At 31.4% G+C, this 17,734-nt stretch overlaps 2 protein-coding genes across 2 annotated transcripts; one reads left to right on the top strand and one right to left on the bottom strand.

Moving 5' to 3' along the window:
• Positions 1 to 999: 999 nt before the first annotated feature.
• Positions 1,000 to 2,432, top strand: LOC115699831 (uncharacterized). Its single transcript, XM_030627379.2, has one exon. It carries the CDS (start codon positions 1,224 to 1,226, stop codon positions 2,289 to 2,291), a length of 1,068 nt encoding a protein of 355 aa, XP_030483239.1. The 5' UTR covers positions 1,000 to 1,223; the 3' UTR covers positions 2,292 to 2,432.
• Positions 2,433 to 12,285: 9,853 nt separating this feature from the next.
• On the bottom strand, positions 12,286 to 15,414 carry LOC115699828 (deSI-like protein At4g17486). The gene is made up of 3 exons (XM_030627373.2): positions 14,157 to 15,414; positions 13,371 to 13,658; positions 12,286 to 12,953 (listed from the first exon to the last, which is right to left on the bottom strand). Exons 1-3 carry the CDS (start codon positions 14,293 to 14,295, stop codon positions 12,661 to 12,663), a joined length of 720 nt encoding a protein of 239 aa, XP_030483233.1. The 5' UTR covers positions 14,296 to 15,414; the 3' UTR covers positions 12,286 to 12,660.
• Between the last annotated feature and the right edge of the window lie 2,320 nt (positions 15,415 to 17,734).

The raw sequence follows: 17,734 nt of genomic DNA, 5'->3' as shown, positions 1-17,734 counted from the left end.
TGACTGTTTGAGGATATTATAACTTTATTTAATAAATTTTTGGAGACAGTTTTTGTCTTATGTTACTCATTTATTTTAGCGCAATTTATGGCTTTTGGTTAGATAATAGACTATCCTAGTTTAAGAAAATTCTTGTGATATTCAAAGATATCTACATTATAAATTCATAAGTAACTCTAGGTAGTCGTCACTACATAAAAAAACGCTTTCTTCACACCGAAACAAATAAAAAATTAACCATAACTACCATATTTTAGAGTGTGTAATTTGTGGCAGTAAAACTAAAATTGAAAGGATAAAAAATAAATTAAATATTAAAAATAAATATATTTTTACTAAAATTTGAACTATTAACCTCTATAATATATATATGATAATTTAACCATATCAAAATTAATATTAGGTTAATTAGTAATTTTTTCCCCTAAATTATGACATATACTAAATTGTGCCTCTTGAATTTTTTTTACCGTTAAAAATTCCCTCCGAACTATTGAGATTGTTAAATTTAAGGACTTTTGTCTAATTTTAGTAAAAAATTCTAACATGGATGAAAGTTCAAGGGGCATGATTTAGTACATATCAAAGTTTGAGGGGCATGATTTGGTAGATATCAAAGTCTGTGGAGTATGGTTTAGTACATAAATAATTACTGAAATAGTAAAATTGAATGAATTAGACAAAAGTCTTTAAATTTAACCATCTCAATAGTTCGAGGGAAATTTTTAATGGCCAAAAAAATTCAAGAGGCACGATTTACTACATGTCAAAGTTTAGGAGAAAAATTACTAATAAACCTTAATATTATATATATAAGTATATATATTATAATTAATCAAAATATATATGTTGTAGTCGCTCCCTCGGCTCCACGTGGGTCTACCCATAGTATAATATAAATATAAATAGGATTACTATTCAACATAAAAAATTGAATAGTAAGGAAGCTCTTTTAACTCCTGCCATGTTTGTTTTATTTGGGTTATTAAAAATCGAATATACTCTCTTGAAAAGAGAGTAAGTAACTAACCTCCTTATAAGTTAAAATCCCAATCACCCTCCTTACACTCTCTCTATTTCTATAAATATATATATAAATATATTTCATTCAATCCAAAAACCCTAGAAACCAAAGCCCAAAACAAAACCCCTCTCTAATAATAATTACATATATATATAAAAAAAAATAATTATTTTTGTAATAATAATAAGAAAACGACAAAATGTCCCGCCCTTCCTCTCCATTCCCTTCTTGTTTTCGCCCTTCAGGTGAACCACACGCGCCACCTCCTCCACCGCCTCCAAACTCCGGCAACCCAAACCTAACAACCTGTCTGTACCACACCGATGTTGCTCTCTTCTCTCTCACCTGGTCCCGCTCCTTCATGGGTCGCTCCCTTCACCTCCACCTCCTCCACCACGCCTTCAACTCTCCGCCGCCGCCGCCGCAGCACTCCTCCTCCTTCCATCTCCAAATCAAGCCATTTCTCTTCTGGAAGAAGCACGGATCCAAAACCCTCGCCCCTAATATTCGCGTCTACTGGGACTTAACCCGTGCTCGATTCGGGTCCGGACCCGAACCGCAATCCGGATTCTTCCTGGGCGTGGTGGTCGACGGTGAGTTGACTCTTCTCGTTGGAGATATGGCGAAGGAGTGCTTCGCTAAGACCAAAGCAGAGACCCCAACGACTCCGCAGTCTCTGGTTCTGAAGAGGGAACACGTCGTGGCGAAGAAGATATACACGACGAGAGCGAGGTTTGGCGGGAAAATGAGGGATATACAGATCGATTGCGGTGCGTATGAAGATTTCTCAAAGCTCAATTTCAGTATAGATAACAAGAGGGTTTTGCAGATTAAGCGTTTGAAATGGAAATTTAGAGGTAACGAACGAATCGAGGTGGATGGAATTGGGGTTCAAATCTCTTGGGATGTTTACAATTGGTTATTCGATAGCGATAAACATTACAACAACGAAGATTGTGGCCGCCATGCCGTGTTCATGTTCAAGTTCGAAGACGAAGACGACAATCAATTTGGGTCAAACCAAAGTCAAAAAAATCAGAATGGGATGGCTTTGTGGGCTCAAAATCAGCTCTGGAATTTGGGCATGAGCGGAATCGAGTGGAGAAAGATGGGCAAAAGCTTGTCTTTTTCGTCGGTTTCTATGTCGTCGGCGGCTTCTTCCGGCGGGAGTTCGTCGGTTATGGAGTGGGCTAGCTTGGAGGAGACCGAGCTCAGTTATGGTCCACCTGGGTTTTCTTTAATGGTTTATGCTTGGAGAAGAAGGTGAAATTATCATTATTAATAATTAATTCAATTTCGTAATTAATTATCATAGTTTTTTTAATTAATTTTTTTACTCCCCTAAAATAGCTAACTCAAATTTGTTTATGAACATAAAAAGATAATCAAATCATATCAATTCAATTCATTAGAGGCATTATTAGGAGAAAATATGAGATTCTTTACTATTTTTATTTATATGTATATTAATTTGGGCAGATTCTATTCTATTTCTACCTACTAAGAAAAAGAAAAATAAAAATTAATTAGTTTAGTTTAGTTTCATGTGTACAAAGTAAATGAATCATAATAAAGTTAATTTAGTGTGTTAGGTGTAAGATTTTGAATGGGTTAAAATTTAGTAGCGTAGCAAATTTCCAAGTAGTTCCTTCCCGACATTGAACAAGAAGCATGTGAAGTGCATCTTTAGTTAGTTCTTATTGGTTGTCTAAACGTGTATACATACATGACTTTTATACAAGGTATTTTCTCAAAATAAAAACCAATGTCTAGTTGATGTTGACCATGACCCTTGGATCATCCACCAATTATAATCATATCATAATAATTTTACTTGGGTCATTGTTATTAGATATTAATAGTGTCTATATATACTAACAATATTTTTTAAATGTTATTATATTAAATTATATGAGACTCGATATTTAGTTGGACTAATAGCGATATTGACATATATAAAGGTGCTACTTACTACTAATACCTTTTAGCATTTCTCTTTTATATTTATTGTCATATGCAATAGTAACATTCTTTGCAGGGTATAAAAAATTTCTATTATCACTTAAAGATATGATATTTTCTTTTATTTTTATTTTACATTATTTTTGACTATTTTTCTGCCAAAAAAAAAAGTAACTATCTATTAAAAAATGTCAAACTAAACTATATTTATGTCATCAAATATTCTTTAAAATATTCTCATTACAGATGTTCTAATACCCTTAATGAAGTGTATCATACCCTTAATTCTATGTGGTGTGGTGACTAATACCCTTAATTTTATTGGGATGTATATTTAATGGGATCCAAATAATTAGATATATATTATAACCGTATCCTAATAATTTTATATTTGTGGGGATGTTGACATAAAGTTTTTTTTTTGGGGGGGCCTCTTCCCTACTTTTTCGGTAGCTTAAATAATTTTGGAGATCGCATTAGTTATAATAGGGGTGTTCACAAAGTATCCGATCCAATCCAATCCGCACGATCCAATCCAATCCGCACGATCCAATCCAATCCAATCCGCAAAATGCGGATATCCGCACTTGTACGGATTGGATTGGATTGAAAAATCTAAAATCCGCACTTGTGCGGATTGGATGTTGTTTGACCTCAAAAAGTAACCGATCCAATCCAATCCGCACTTAATTATATATATTTTTAAAAAAATTATAATATATAATATATATTAATTAAAAAAAAATACAAACTTCTAATTTCTTAATCTTTTTTAGTAATATATTGAGTTGGTGCATTTTATTTATTTTGTAATAAAAAATTCAAGAAAAATAATTCTTATTCATATAGACACATACACATAAAGTTTAAATATATATATACTAACTTATTTATTTTAGTAATAGATAGTAGATACATATATATTTTAATGTAAATCTAAAGATAAGTATACATATATTGATATATATGTATATTGGTTTAATTTGTATATAAATAGAGATGGAAATAGATTATTATTGGAGATTAAGAAATAATAGTTTTTTTATAAAAAAAAAATATATGAAATATTAAATAATTTATTGTTAAAAAAATAACCGATCCAAAATAACCGATCCAAAATAACCGATCCAATCCGCACTATTGCGGATTGGATTGGATTGGATTTAAACTCTTATGCGGATCGGATTGGATCCAAAATATGAAATCCGCACTTAGTGCGGATTGGATGTTGTTTGACCAAAAAAGTGCGGATTGGATCGGATGAACACCCCTAAGTTATAAGGGTCTTAGGAACCACGATAATTATAAGGGTTTTATACTTCATCTTCTATTAATTTGGTCATCAGTATATTTTTTGAGGATTCCATCTTATTAAGGATGATAACGTCACAAAAAGCTAATAGCCTCCTAAAGGGTCAAACATAAACCTTCTCATAAGAAGCTATGGTGGGATTACAACCTTTAATCGAAACAAGAAAAAATGCTCACAAAGGCATCCCTAACACTACATTACACAGCAGTGTTGACATCAAGTGTCATGTTCATATTTTTTATACTAATGGGAGGTTATAATTATAGTAATCAATTTACAAGTTTTGGAAATGGTTTTAATAATCTATGGTATCGAAAACAAAATTTAAAATGTTTAGTTGCACTCTCGTATAACTAATTATTTGGATCTTATTTTTGATACTATAATATCCATTTAATAAGAAGAAATTATATTGTATATTTATTTTTTATTTTTCTTCTATTACTGTTAGATTCTTATTTTAATAAGTTATGTGATGTTATATTTGATACTTTGATTATAAAAGATAATATTTATCAATTAAAATTATTTAATAGTAATATTTAGTTAATATGTAATAAAAAAAAATAGTTCTCAACTTATCCCCACTTAGTAAGGCTTAGGATCTCACTTAATAAGGCCTCTTAATTTAAAATAAATATTATTATCTTTTTCTACATATGAAAGAAGTTCCTTAGTTTTTCAAAAATACCTTTTTATATGCAAGAATTACATAAATACCAAATACACAAATTAAGTAGCTCAACAAAGCGAAAGGTAAGGTATGGTGAGTATTGTTATTTAGCACCTTAAAGTGTTTAATACTATACTGAATTGGTGTCTTAACAGCTTTTCATATTATTTATGTAGAATTCGATATTATAATGAACCAATATGTCCACGTCTAGTGTTGTGGTAATACTTGATCAAAAAGGGGCAACGAAAGTGGTGGGAAATTACCAAACGGAAAGGAATTCGTAGAATGTAATTAAGATACGAGTAATACGACTCAATCTAGTACTAATAGTAGATGAGATGTTACCTTTGGTCTTTTATTTTTTTGAAATTCTTTTTGGTAATCAAATGTTTGAGAAATTTGTAAGTGTTGGATTGGGAAAAAATACAACTGAATTATAACTTTTTGTACTCTGGTAATTTGGTGGTATTTGGTTGGAGGTAATGAAGTGGAATAGAATGGTAAGAAAACAATTTTGATTCTATTCTTTTGTTTGGTTGTATTTTAAAGTATAAGAATAACATTCTAATAGAATGTTCTAACTATTCCATTTTAAAAAGGAAAAAAATACCATTTCAATATAACAAGAGAAAAATTTAATAATTTTTTTATGTATTTTAAATTTTATTCCATTCATATTTATATTCTCATTCTTATTCTTATATTTTTATTTCTACCAACCAAACGTCACCTATATTCTGATTGTCTTTCATCATCTATGAGATCAGAGAGTGAAACTTTCAGCTTTCATTAATCAAACTATTTTTTTGCTAAACAACTCATTTGGATTAAATGGTAATTAATGTTTGTTTGGTTTATATATAGTTGCTTCTGCTTATTTATTAATGGGTATCTATACATTTGGTATCCTTTGTACTATTTAAATACATTTTTGGTACCATATATTTTAAATAACCCTTATTTAGCATCTTATATTTTAAAATTATATATATTTCATAGCATAAACTCAAATTTATTTAATAAAATTTTATCAATACGATCAAAGTGTTTTCAATTTTATGAATTCTAAATTTAAATTTAGTTATTTAATTACATATAACTGAGAAATATTTGATCAAATTAATAAAATTGTATTGATTAAATTTTACTTTAGGATACCAAATATGTATAATTTTAAAATATAAAGTACCAAATGAATCTTATTAAGAACATAGGTACCAAATATTTTTCAAAAAAACAAATGATACTAAATAAGTGTATTCATTTTTTAGGGAGAAATTACATTGTATACCTGATTTACTTTATTTGTTTTAATTTTTACCTTCATTTTCATATTCTTTAAGATATACTCACTTTTAGAGATGATGTCTCCATTAGACCCCTTAGGTTAATGTAAATTATATGCTACAAAGTAGGGATATATTGGGCAATTCACTCATAGAACTGGATATATTTTAATAAAATATAATATAAGAATATTTTTTATTAATGAATATAAAAAAGAGGTATTTTTTCAATTTAACACTTTTTCAGAGTATGTTTGGTAACTTTTTTTTAATTAGTTTTTTGTTTTTTAAATTAAAAAAGTGAAAATATTTTCCAAAATCATGTTTTATATAACACATTTTTTAAAAATAAAAAGAAAATAATGTATTGTATTAATTATTACGATAAAAATTTTGAATACAATGTAAGTTATGTTATTTAATACATAACAAATTGTTTTATTAGTTTATATTATAATATTTACAAAGAATCTGGGATTAACCCCAATCTCCCACCCGAACACAGACAAGACCTATGACTTGGATCCAGATACAGACCTTGATTGAACACAAGACCTGGATCCCGGGACCCGGACCCCGGACTCAGACGCAGACCTAGGACCCGAACCCAAACCCGAGACTCGAACCTAGACTTAGGACCTGGACCCGAACCCAAACTCGACCAAGACCCGGACTCGGGACTCAGACTTGAACTCGAACTCAAACTAGACTCGGACCCGAACTCGACCCGTAGTCGATATTGGGATCGAGTTTATTGAAAATATCTTATAACTTTACACAATTTATTAATACAAGTCAATATCAAACATAGTATTGTATTAAATAATACTGATACAATACAATAGAATAGAATACAATCTATCACAATACAATACAATATTAACGTACCAAAAGAACGTTTAGTGTATATAATCAGACTAAATGATAAAACGTTGATTATAACCAAATTAAAGCAATTTCGTTTACCAAGTTCACGTGTTGTTGAGAATAATTTTACAATTAGAATGCATTTATATCAATTGGCCCCAAGTTTCTTTTTTATTTTTAAACATGTGACTGAAACATTCATTAATTTCATGGATTGCATGTGTAAATAGTCAAAATGAAAAATAATATTTATCCTAAAACATCATCAGGTAACAATAGCAAACTTGTATTGTGCCAAGCCAAAATCTCCTAATGGTTCTATTTTGGCAACAAAGACTTGTTAAGTAGTGTCTAGGAATTGGGTCACTTTCACAATTTTAGCTATTTAATAATTTGCTTTATTGCCCCCAAAATTGACCTTTTAAAAAGCAGTTTAATATGCATACATTCATTTGTCACAAAACATTTTGATCTATGTTTATTATATAACTAGTAAATAATTGGCGTTTCGCAGAGAATATTTATTTTTTTTTAAAAAAAATTATATATGTGAAATAAATTATTTCTTTTATTAGCAATAACTAAGTAATGGGCGCAGAGAAAAACAATTCTTGAGCCTTGTCAACTTCCAGGTGAATTTTTTTTGGGTCGAATAGGCCTTGTACATGGCTCTTGAGTTGATCCATTCGTGCTTGCACTAACTCTGGTCGTCCGTTATCCGACCAACTCCTCTTTTAGATTGATAGGAGGTTGGTTGTATGGGTCGGCAAGAATTGCTCTATCATGCGCCCTTGGTTGATCATTTTGGGGTAGTATGTATCCGTCCCAATTATTTCTTCTTTGTTTTGAGTTATTTCGAAAATCTTCTCCTACCGAGGGGCCCATTCTATCAAACACAGAATTTCTAGACCTCGGGTCAGAATGTGTTCGAGCATTCCGGGGAGGAACATCATTATTGCACCCGATGTTATTATGAGTTCTTCAATTAGTGTGGTCATCAATAGAGGGGCTAGTGGCACCATCCTCATTGGGATAAGATTTCCAACAGTGAGACCTACTTCGGCCCTACCTGGGTGGGATATCTTTCCCCCTTCCTTCATCTTTGAAAAGGTCTCAGAACTGGTTGGTCCAGCCATATGCCCTTTCAGACAGGACTTCATCATTAAGTCGATTGGGAAGCGGCCTTGTTTGGGAAACAGTTGGCCAACTTGGCACAAAGTTACGGTCCCTGGGGCGTTGAGTTTCCTCCAGGACATAGGGACCTTTTCCCTAAAGGGGGGTCCCTTATGAGTGGCGATTCTTCCACTCTGGACCCAGCTCTTTTGTTGAACCTTCTAATTAGGTCATTCGGCTCCCTATTGCGGTAGTTTAATTCCACCTGATGGACTTGGAGGATCGCGACCTACCGATCCATCCAATCTTGGAATTCTTATCTTTGTTGGGCGAAAGCATCGCCTACAGTAGGGCGTGTTTCTTCTTGCTCATGATGGAGGATGTTTGTATGATCCCGGACTAGCCCTACGACCTCTCTTAGCTTGGCTAGCTCAAAATCATCCCTCAAGTCAACATGGGGCTCATTGACACTAGGTTGGGCAACTCCAGGCCCAGTTTTTCCAGCATATACCTAGGGTAGCTCTTGTTAAAAGAACCCCCGTGGTACTTTGGACAGGTTGTCCAACATTGACTGGGACTTGCCCAGTATTTGTTAGATCTTGCTTATTATTAATTGAGCCTTCTGATCGAAAACCTGTAGATGGGTTTGCCCGAGGTAGCTGGGCAAGGTTAGCAGGATTTTTAACAGTGGGTGGAACACAAACATTAGGGTCCACAGCCATCGGATCCTAAGGTTTAGTGGACATGCTTTTTCTTGTCAGGACCATGGTGATTATCAAGTGAAAAGAGATGAGATCTTCGTAAGAATATTGAAGCTTTCAATGAAAGTACCAAAACGTTGGTTGGGAAATTTGCCAACTGACTTGCAGTCTCATAAATGTTGATTAATTACCAATATAGAGTTAAGAATAATAAATAAATAGAAAGAAAGAACACACAGAATCATAGAAGTTCGTCCCTCTTAGATTTGGGTAATGACCTACTCCCCTTTTAGTTGTATTGTTTATCATATAAAAATTACAGGTTACGGGTATTACTAGAAAAATAGTGCTATTAGGCTAATATTGTTGGAAGAAAAAAAACAATAATATTAGGCTACCTTAAAGATAAGATGCAACAAAGGGTGCAAAGTTGGGAAGGAAAACTTTTGTCGGAGTTTGGAAAAAAAAATCCTCATCAAGACCGTAGCACAAGCGCTTCCTAACTATGCCATGAATGTTTTCTTGCTTCCTTTAAACTTGCAAGGAATTGGAGAGAATTTTGTGTCAATTTTGGTGGCATTCATCGTCAAAGAAGAAAAAGGGGATCCATTGGATGAGTTGGGACAAGCTATGTCGTCCAAAGACAACAAGTGGTATGGGGTATCGATACACGCATGATTTCAACATATCTCTTCTTGGCAAGCAGGAATGGAGATTAATGACGAAACCAAATGCTCTGGTCAGTAGAATTTACAAGGACAAGTATTATCTTAATGGATCTTTCTTGACTGCTGATCTTGGAGGTAATCCAAGCTTTATATGGAAAAGCATTTTTGAGTCCCAACATGTCATAAAGAAAGGGGCAGCTGTTCGTGTTGGGTGCGGTAATACAGTTCAGGTGCTAAGGGATCTTTGGCTTCCAAGTGAGGTCGACCCTTATATCCATATAGTAAGTGAATCCTTGGTGGAGGTTACGGTTTCAAGCCTCATGGTTCCAGACCAACTTCAATGGGATCTTGAGCTCCTTTAGGATATCTTCATAGAGAGGGACATTAATCTTATTCTTTCTATTCCTCTGCCGAATGGGGGGAATGATTCATGGTATTTGAGGTTTGAAAAAACAAGGCATTACTCCGTGGAGAGTGCGTACAGAAGTTTACAAGAAAACAAGGGGGAGTAACACCAGTGATAGTTCTGGTTTTTGGCAAAAAAATCTAAAATTTAAAAGTTTCGCCAAAGGTTAAAAATTTACTATGGAGGGCTGCTGCAGGGTGTTTACCAAAAAAATCCCAGCTACAAACTAAACATGTCCAAGTTAACAAACTTTGTCCATTCTGTAATGCTGAGAGAGAAACTATCTCGCATGTGCTGATAACTTGTTCTTATTCGAAAGTCTGCTGGAATAGGCCAAAAATAGGCGTCCCAACACTGGTCAGCGGACCTTCTCGACTTGGCTTGAGGAGGTTTATACCAGGTTTGTTGACAGTGAGCGAAGGCTGATCTCCATGGTTGTTTGGGCTATATGGAAGTGTAGAAATGATCTGGTGTGGGATAACAAGAGCAAATTTGTTAGAGAAGTTGTGACATTGGCAACTACTGTCCTTAATCAATGGCATAGTGCTCGGGATAAGATACAAGACACATCTTTGGGATTCTTAAATTCAAAAGATAGTGATGAGCATTGGCGAATTCCAAATGTAGAAACAATTAAGGTAAATACTGATGCCGCAATCTTTGAACAATCTCAATGTTTTAGTTATTCTTTGGTGGCTAGAAACCATATTGGCACGCTGGAAGAAGCTAGATCAGTTTGCACTAGAAAAAAGCATTCAACCAGAAGTTGCAGAAGCAATTGGGATTCGGGAAGCGCAGAGTTGGATAAAAGACAAACCATGGGGTAAGGTTGTCATTGAAATGGATTGCATTTTAGTCATTTAAGCGATACGAAGTTCATCTACTATGTTGTCTTATTTTGGCAGAGTTATTGATGACTGTAAGAGTCTGTTAATTATATCTTCTTGTTAAAAAAAAAAAAACAATGCTATTTAATATGACAGCTAATCTTTTCAAATTAAAATCATATGTCCCAAAAAAAATGTTAATTATTATGGAAGTTATGCACTCCGTCTTAACATACAACAGCTAAGAAGGATTACACTTAAAAAATAATGTATTTATGAGTGTGTAATAAACAGCTAAATACCCAAATTTGAAGGCACTTTTAATGGTCACTCAATAAAATTAAGAGCTGATTTGTATTTGCATGCCAAAAGACTGCAACAATTATAAAATTCATTCTAATTTACACACTAATTAGAGTAAATTTTTATAGGGTTTTTTTTTTTTTTGAAAGAGAATATAGGTAATTCTCATTAATAAGGTTAATTTGACATAATTTATTACAAATTCAAACGAGCAATATCAGTAACAGCTTATTACAATTTTCAAAAGGGAAAAACACAACACATTTAAACTAAGTCTAAGAAGCATTATTTAGTTTCCAATGTGTAAAGTAAACTAAGTTTTCTTTTGAGAATTGACATCTCAACTCTAATAATACAAATACCTTGACGCAATTATAAGATTAAAGGCTTGATTATTGAAAATAAACAATGATTTACCACGGCCATGAAAACTAACTTCATAAACCGAAAGACTTGTATCGTGTTTGTCTAGATCCAGATATGATTGAAGGGCAAACAGAGAAGTACTGAAAATCACAAAACTTAAAACTAATAAACGAGTTGACCAATGCATCAAAGAGAAACCAAGAACAAGAAAAGAGAAAGAACTTCGAATTGGTGTGTAACAATGAGGAGGCACACTCTATTTAGAGACTTTCAAGGAGGAATGAATAAGTACTAGAATCAAGCAAGAAAAATCAGGTATATGCTCAATCTATTGATTGGTATAAATTGATATGGATTAACCTTTTGTGGCTACACCGTGCTCGCAGAATGTGCGAGCACATACAAGTTGTATGTATTTTTGCTCCCCTAACGATAATTTATACACTCATATGCGCGCAAAAGAAAAACTAGTTACTTATCAACTTACCAAGCTAAAGATATGAAATTCTATACACCCCTTTAAAGGGGTACTCAAATTTTCATGTAAGACCACCATAACCCTATTATTTTTCACTTCTCATACTACCAACTTTAGGTGACAATTACTCGCACATCATAACCATGGAAGATAATAGATTGTTTGTATATCGGGGGAGGAGGGATTCAAACTTGAGATTTTCGTGAAACTACTAGACTATGCTTATGACTACCTCGAATAGTTACATTCGAACCAGTGAATAATAACGTTTGTATTATATGAATCAAAACCAAAAATAAATTAAGAAGTGTATTGTGCATATGAATTATTATAATATAATGTACAAAACATATACAACAGAGACTTCACTGCCAAACTTAATCTCTCTGTTTAAGCAGCACCACCAGTCCACCACCAAACACATTTGAGCAAACACTACTAGTTCTCATCATCATCATCATACAACCAGAGAAAAAAATAACAGTGATGCATTTTACAGAGAAAGAAAAACGCTGCAATGATTTCTAAGCAGCCTTTTTTTAAACAACCTTAAAGTGAAAAAAGAAAAAGATTAGCATAAAAACCAGATACAAAATGGGGTCAAGAAGAAGTCCCATCTATTGATTCAAAATGTAAAATTCTAGAACTTTTTAAATCCATGTGAGTAGGTATCAAAGCTTCAATGACAAAGCTGAGGTTGAAGAAGAATGAATCAAAGAAGATGAAGGTGGTATGCAACGTTTTTGCCTACTACTTCTGGATGCAGAGCCATTGCCGTCTCCAGAAGTAGCAGGTGTCGAAGACAATGAAGTTGACGATAATGATGATTGACGAGTAGATGGGGGAAACCTACTTGAATGGCTCCTCATTTTCTTCTTCTGGCTGTCACAAACTCCATCTGATCTTACTTGGCGAACCTTTGTTTCGTTCAAACCAGCGGGAAGAACACAATTGCAGAAAAGGCCTAATTAAGTTCATATAAGCAAAAGTAACAAAGATTTAGTAAGTACATTGCAACTCAAATTAGGATTTGCTTAGAATGAGAATTGAACTAATGTTAGCAAAGACTATTTTACAAAAGTTACTAATTACCCTATTTTGATAAATGACAATTTGAACTCTGTATTTTTGAGCCTAATTTTAGTCAATTTTTTTTAATATAACTAAAACATAACCAATGGAAAATGTAATTCCAAAGTATTGTTAATTGTTATGTTCAATATTAAGCTCAGCCTACTATTATGTTTCGTTTCGAATAAAACAAAGGGTGTGATTGGTAACTTTTATTGAATACATAATTGGTAACTTTTATTGAATACATAATTGGTAACTTTAGTAACAAAATGTAAAAAATGGTATTTAATAAGAATAGATTTGTTACCAAGTCGAGCAAGTCTGTTGACCCAACGAGGGATAGGCTTCCCTGTTAATCTGAGACACACATCGTTACAAAAGTGATTACAGTTCTTGGTGATAAGATGATAAGTATTACCAGAATACTCTTCTGCTAATTTCTCCATTAATGTACGGACATCTTTTGGCCCAAGATCTGTTCTACCAATCAGAATAGATTTTCTGAATGTGAAACCTGGACAAACCTTAGGTTCCACTTCGAAAATTCCAGTTGTTGCATGGTCATGGGCTCCGAATGCATATTCAACATCATGGACTGAATAAATTAATAATAATTAATATATTTATTTATATATGAAAGAAGGTCAATTGATGTAAGCAAATCCATTATTTAAAAAATTAAATTAAACTAAAATACTATAAAATTATATATAGAAAAATCCTTAGTTTTAATCGATTGCCAGAACAATTATAAATTAACCCAAATATACTAATAATTCAAAATCTCGTTATTTATTTTCTCGTGTACTTTCCAAAATAATCAAAACCAGATCCAAAATGGATAATATAATAAATTAGATGAAGAAAAAATTAATCCTATAATGGATAATTCAGGGTTTTCTTTAATAATTTTTTTTTAAAAAAATAAATAAATCACAGCCAGATCCAGACTTCAATTTACTTCAAAAACATATTACCGGATCTAAAAAAACAAACTTTGTGTATATAAAGTTCACTTTTTCAAACTTTCTCGCGAAACAAACAGATGAGAAACCTCAAAAAAGGAAATAATTTAGAAAGAAAATTCAATTACCTTGAACACCAGAATGATAAACTCCAAGACCAAGCCAGTAGGCGTAGCCATTTATGGGAGTAAGATCGTATACATTCAGGTACACCGGAACTTTCCCAGTATTCTTCTTCCTCTGTACCAAAACCATTCGACAAAGCATACTTTTTTCTTCTTCTTCTTCTTCCAAATCAGAAAACCCAGGAATTAAAATAAAAAAAGAAACTTCTAACACCAAAGATTGTTGAAATCGAGAGAGAAAAAAAGAAAGAAAGTGATTTTCCCAAAAGTCTCGTCTTTCTCCTCTCCTGAGCTTTGCAAAAGGGTATAGTGGGAATTACAACTTAGAAAGGAAGCTCTTCTACCAAGAGAATTTCTTTAAAGGTTTGATTTAATTATAAAAATAATTTGAATTTGCTGGGAAGAACAAGAATCTTAAAATCAGGTTCTTCCAGCAGCCGAAAGTGTTATAAAGAGCTGTGAACCCTTTTATACAACTAATAAAGTTGTTGATATCAAATGAAACGAACCCTTTTGTAAAAACATAATAAATATCAACACAAAATAAATATTATTAATGGAACAATTTAGAATTTTTTAAATAATAAACCAAAATTTTAAAAAAGATACAAAAGATGATAACATGAAAAAAATTTGATTTTAACGCTTTAATTTTTTTTATTTACAAAAAACGTACTTACTAACAACAATAAATTATTTTTTAAGTTGTTTTAATATTTATTCACAGTTGAATTATAGTTGTCATAAATTGTATTTATATATGATTTATGGTTGTTTTTTTAGTTATAATTTTACTTTTTGCTAGAGAAATATATTTTTATAATTTTAAAATTTTAAAAGCTTATTTTTATAAATAAATACTTTAGGTCATAAAATTGTGAATAAAATATAAAAAATTTATAGTACACTTTGGAAAAAAATTATTTCAGTACTTCTCTATTAACTTCAATATTCAAAGAAGCTTTTTAAGCTATTATTATCATTTCATGATACTACACGTTATAACTTTTTAAGACGAAACTAAATTTTCATAAAATTATGATTAATTTACAATTTTAAAATTAAAGTTCAAACATAAAAAAAATTTGGTACAGTAAATTATTTAAAATTTCTTGAAAATTTATATATGATTTGGAATAGATACAATATACAATGAAATGAAACTTTTATATTATTTTTTTTTAAAAAAAAAAAAAAGAAGAAGAAGAAGAAGAAATTAGTAGACTTACAAAAAGGGTATCAAACAAAATCAAGTCTACATAGAGGAAAGAAAGAAACATTAGAGGACCTTATTTAATAACAGATATATGATAACATGTCCCATTTTTTTTTGTTTTTTTGCTAAGAAAAGTTGTTAAGAGAATTCCTAAATTTTTTAAGGTGGAAACTTCTGTTACATTACATGGTACAACGAAATAAAAGAATTTGTGGAAAGAGATTTACTTTTTCTCCTTGTTTGTGTACCATACAAAAGTTGTAATAAATTAATTCAAAATAAATATTTATTCTTGATTTTGCCATTTTTGTATTATCTTCTTAGAAAAGATATAACTTGTGCTTCTTAATTCTCCATATTACTAATTAAATTAAATTAAATTTTGAATTGAATAGTATTCACTAGTTTTCTCTTAGCAATTAATAATTCTTTATCTTACCAAATTTATTTACCAGCATTTGTAACAAATCAGTTTTGAAAAATGTTTTTCTCTTAGCCCAATTAAAAATTACTCTTTATTTTGTAAAAGTATGGCTACTTCCTTTACTTCTTGTTTATTTTGTTTTTCGGCTAGATCCTGTAACTTTATGGCTCATAATGTGGTTAATTAGACTTTTAACCATAACTTATATGGTTGTATTGACATTTCTACTATTCCTAAGAACATTTATTGTAATGATCGTGATGTCTAATGTCTTATGAATGAACGTTTCTTTTTTTAAAAAAAAATTATTCAAAATTGAACGGCTAAATTTATAAAAAGAACCGTTAGTCTTTAAATATAGAAGTTTGAGAAAGATAACACTCTTTAAAATTTATATATATATAATATTGAAAATTTTATAATACATTTGAAATAGGTGTACTGATAAACTTTTATTTGTTTTGGTATCAAAAAAATATTTAGTCTAAATTTTATAGTCGTATACGTTATAGTTATTTAAGATATTTTATAAAATTTTCAAAATTCAAAAAAATTTAACACGTTAAAAACAAAATTCAAAAAATTTGTTGTATGCGTGATTTTTTTATTTTATATATATATGAAATAAAAAGTTTTAATATTAATTTTTATATTGTAAATTATTCTGAATTTTTTAAAATCTTGCATAATATCTTAAATAACTATCATGTATAAGATTATAAAAAAAATTGAATTAACAAATTTATATACGTACATATGTCAAAATAGTTAGGAGTTACTACAATACACTCATTTTAATTGATGCTAAAAAAAACCCATAATATAGATTTATTTATGTACGTACATATGCTTAATTAATTACCTTTTACACACCAGAGTTTTGTAAATATCTTGAAATCATGTTAATTAAAGTTGTGGTCAATTTATATTATGATTTTTTAATGATTGCGGGTTTTTAAGCATGCTAAGCTAATCTCCCAAACCCTTTTTTTTTAAAAAAAAGTTAGAAATTAAGTCCCTAATTTTTCAAACTAGTAGAAGAAGAAGTTAATAAGTGGTTAGGTATTCTCATGAGTTGAGAATACACTGTAATACATAAATTTGTTCATCCTATAGAATCTAATATCTCACTCTATTTATGAGTATTGAGGCTGGCTTGAAAGATTGCGGTGTAAATTCTTCAACGAAGTTCTTGGATTGGATGGTCGTACTTATACTAAAAGATAGCCAGGATCCCCTGATAGGCTACAAGATGTATTGTCTCTCTATCCATGGTCTAGATTTAATCTATACATTATGTTGAAATTTTTAGGCTTATGGTTCATATTGGATAAAACTATTTTTTATCAAATTCGCTTCCACTTTTCTAACTCTGATATGGACCATAAAAATCAACAATTGGTATCAATAGATATTTTCATAATTATATAGATTAAATACTGTACTGGGTATGTATATATTTATACATATATGTTGATATATTGTGAATGGTATCTCCAAATTTTAGAGTGTAACGTCTCCGCTTCAAGTCTCCATTGGGTCCTTACACCCACAGAATGATATCTCTTATACACGAGTACGTGGCTGCTTCATGGACTGACAACTGACCCTACAAACTAACACGAGTATTTCCAGCATACTTTGTCCTCACTCGCACACTTCCTGAGAAAACTTCCTAGGAGGTCACTCATCATGAAATTATCTCAAGTCAAGCACACTTAATCGTGGAATTTTTTCGTGATGGGCTGCCGAAAAACAAGATGCACCTTGTTGATATAGGTAGTATCAATCAATCCATTTAAGTCCTCTTCAACTATCTCACACCTACACAGTCTCATAATCATCCCACTTGACCTTCCTCAGGCGATGTGGGATTGTACAGCTTACCCAGTGTTTCCCTTACGGATCACGGGACTACTGATTGTCACATAGAGAAAGTCT

Source organism: Cannabis sativa, chromosome X (genome assembly GCF_029168945.1).
Source record: "Cannabis sativa cultivar Pink pepper isolate KNU-18-1 chromosome X, ASM2916894v1, whole genome shotgun sequence".
Lineage (NCBI taxonomy): Eukaryota > Viridiplantae > Streptophyta > Magnoliopsida > Rosales > Cannabaceae > Cannabis > Cannabis sativa.
Note: the sequence above shows the minus strand (reverse complement) of the source record. Positions and strands in the feature narration are given on the sequence as shown.

What these genes read in the sequence shown, in the direction of transcription:
- LOC115699831 (XM_030627379.2), top strand. Translation starts at nt 1,224, where the DNA reads ATGTCCCGCCCTTCCTCTCCATTCCCTTCTTGTTTTCGCCCTTCAGGT.
- LOC115699828 (XM_030627373.2), bottom strand. Translation starts at nt 14,295, where the DNA reads ATGCTTTGTCGAATGGTTTTGGTACAGAGGAAGAAGAATACTGGGAAA. An exon ending in TTATCATTCTGGTGTTCAAG is followed by an intron (nt 13,659 to 14,156) that starts GTAATTGAATTT and finishes TAATTTATTCAG; the next exon opens with TCCATGATGTTGAATATGCA. An exon ending in CAACAGACTTGCTCGACTTG is followed by an intron (nt 12,954 to 13,370) that starts GTAACAAATCTA and finishes GAACTTAATTAG; the next exon opens with GCCTTTTCTGCAATTGTGTT.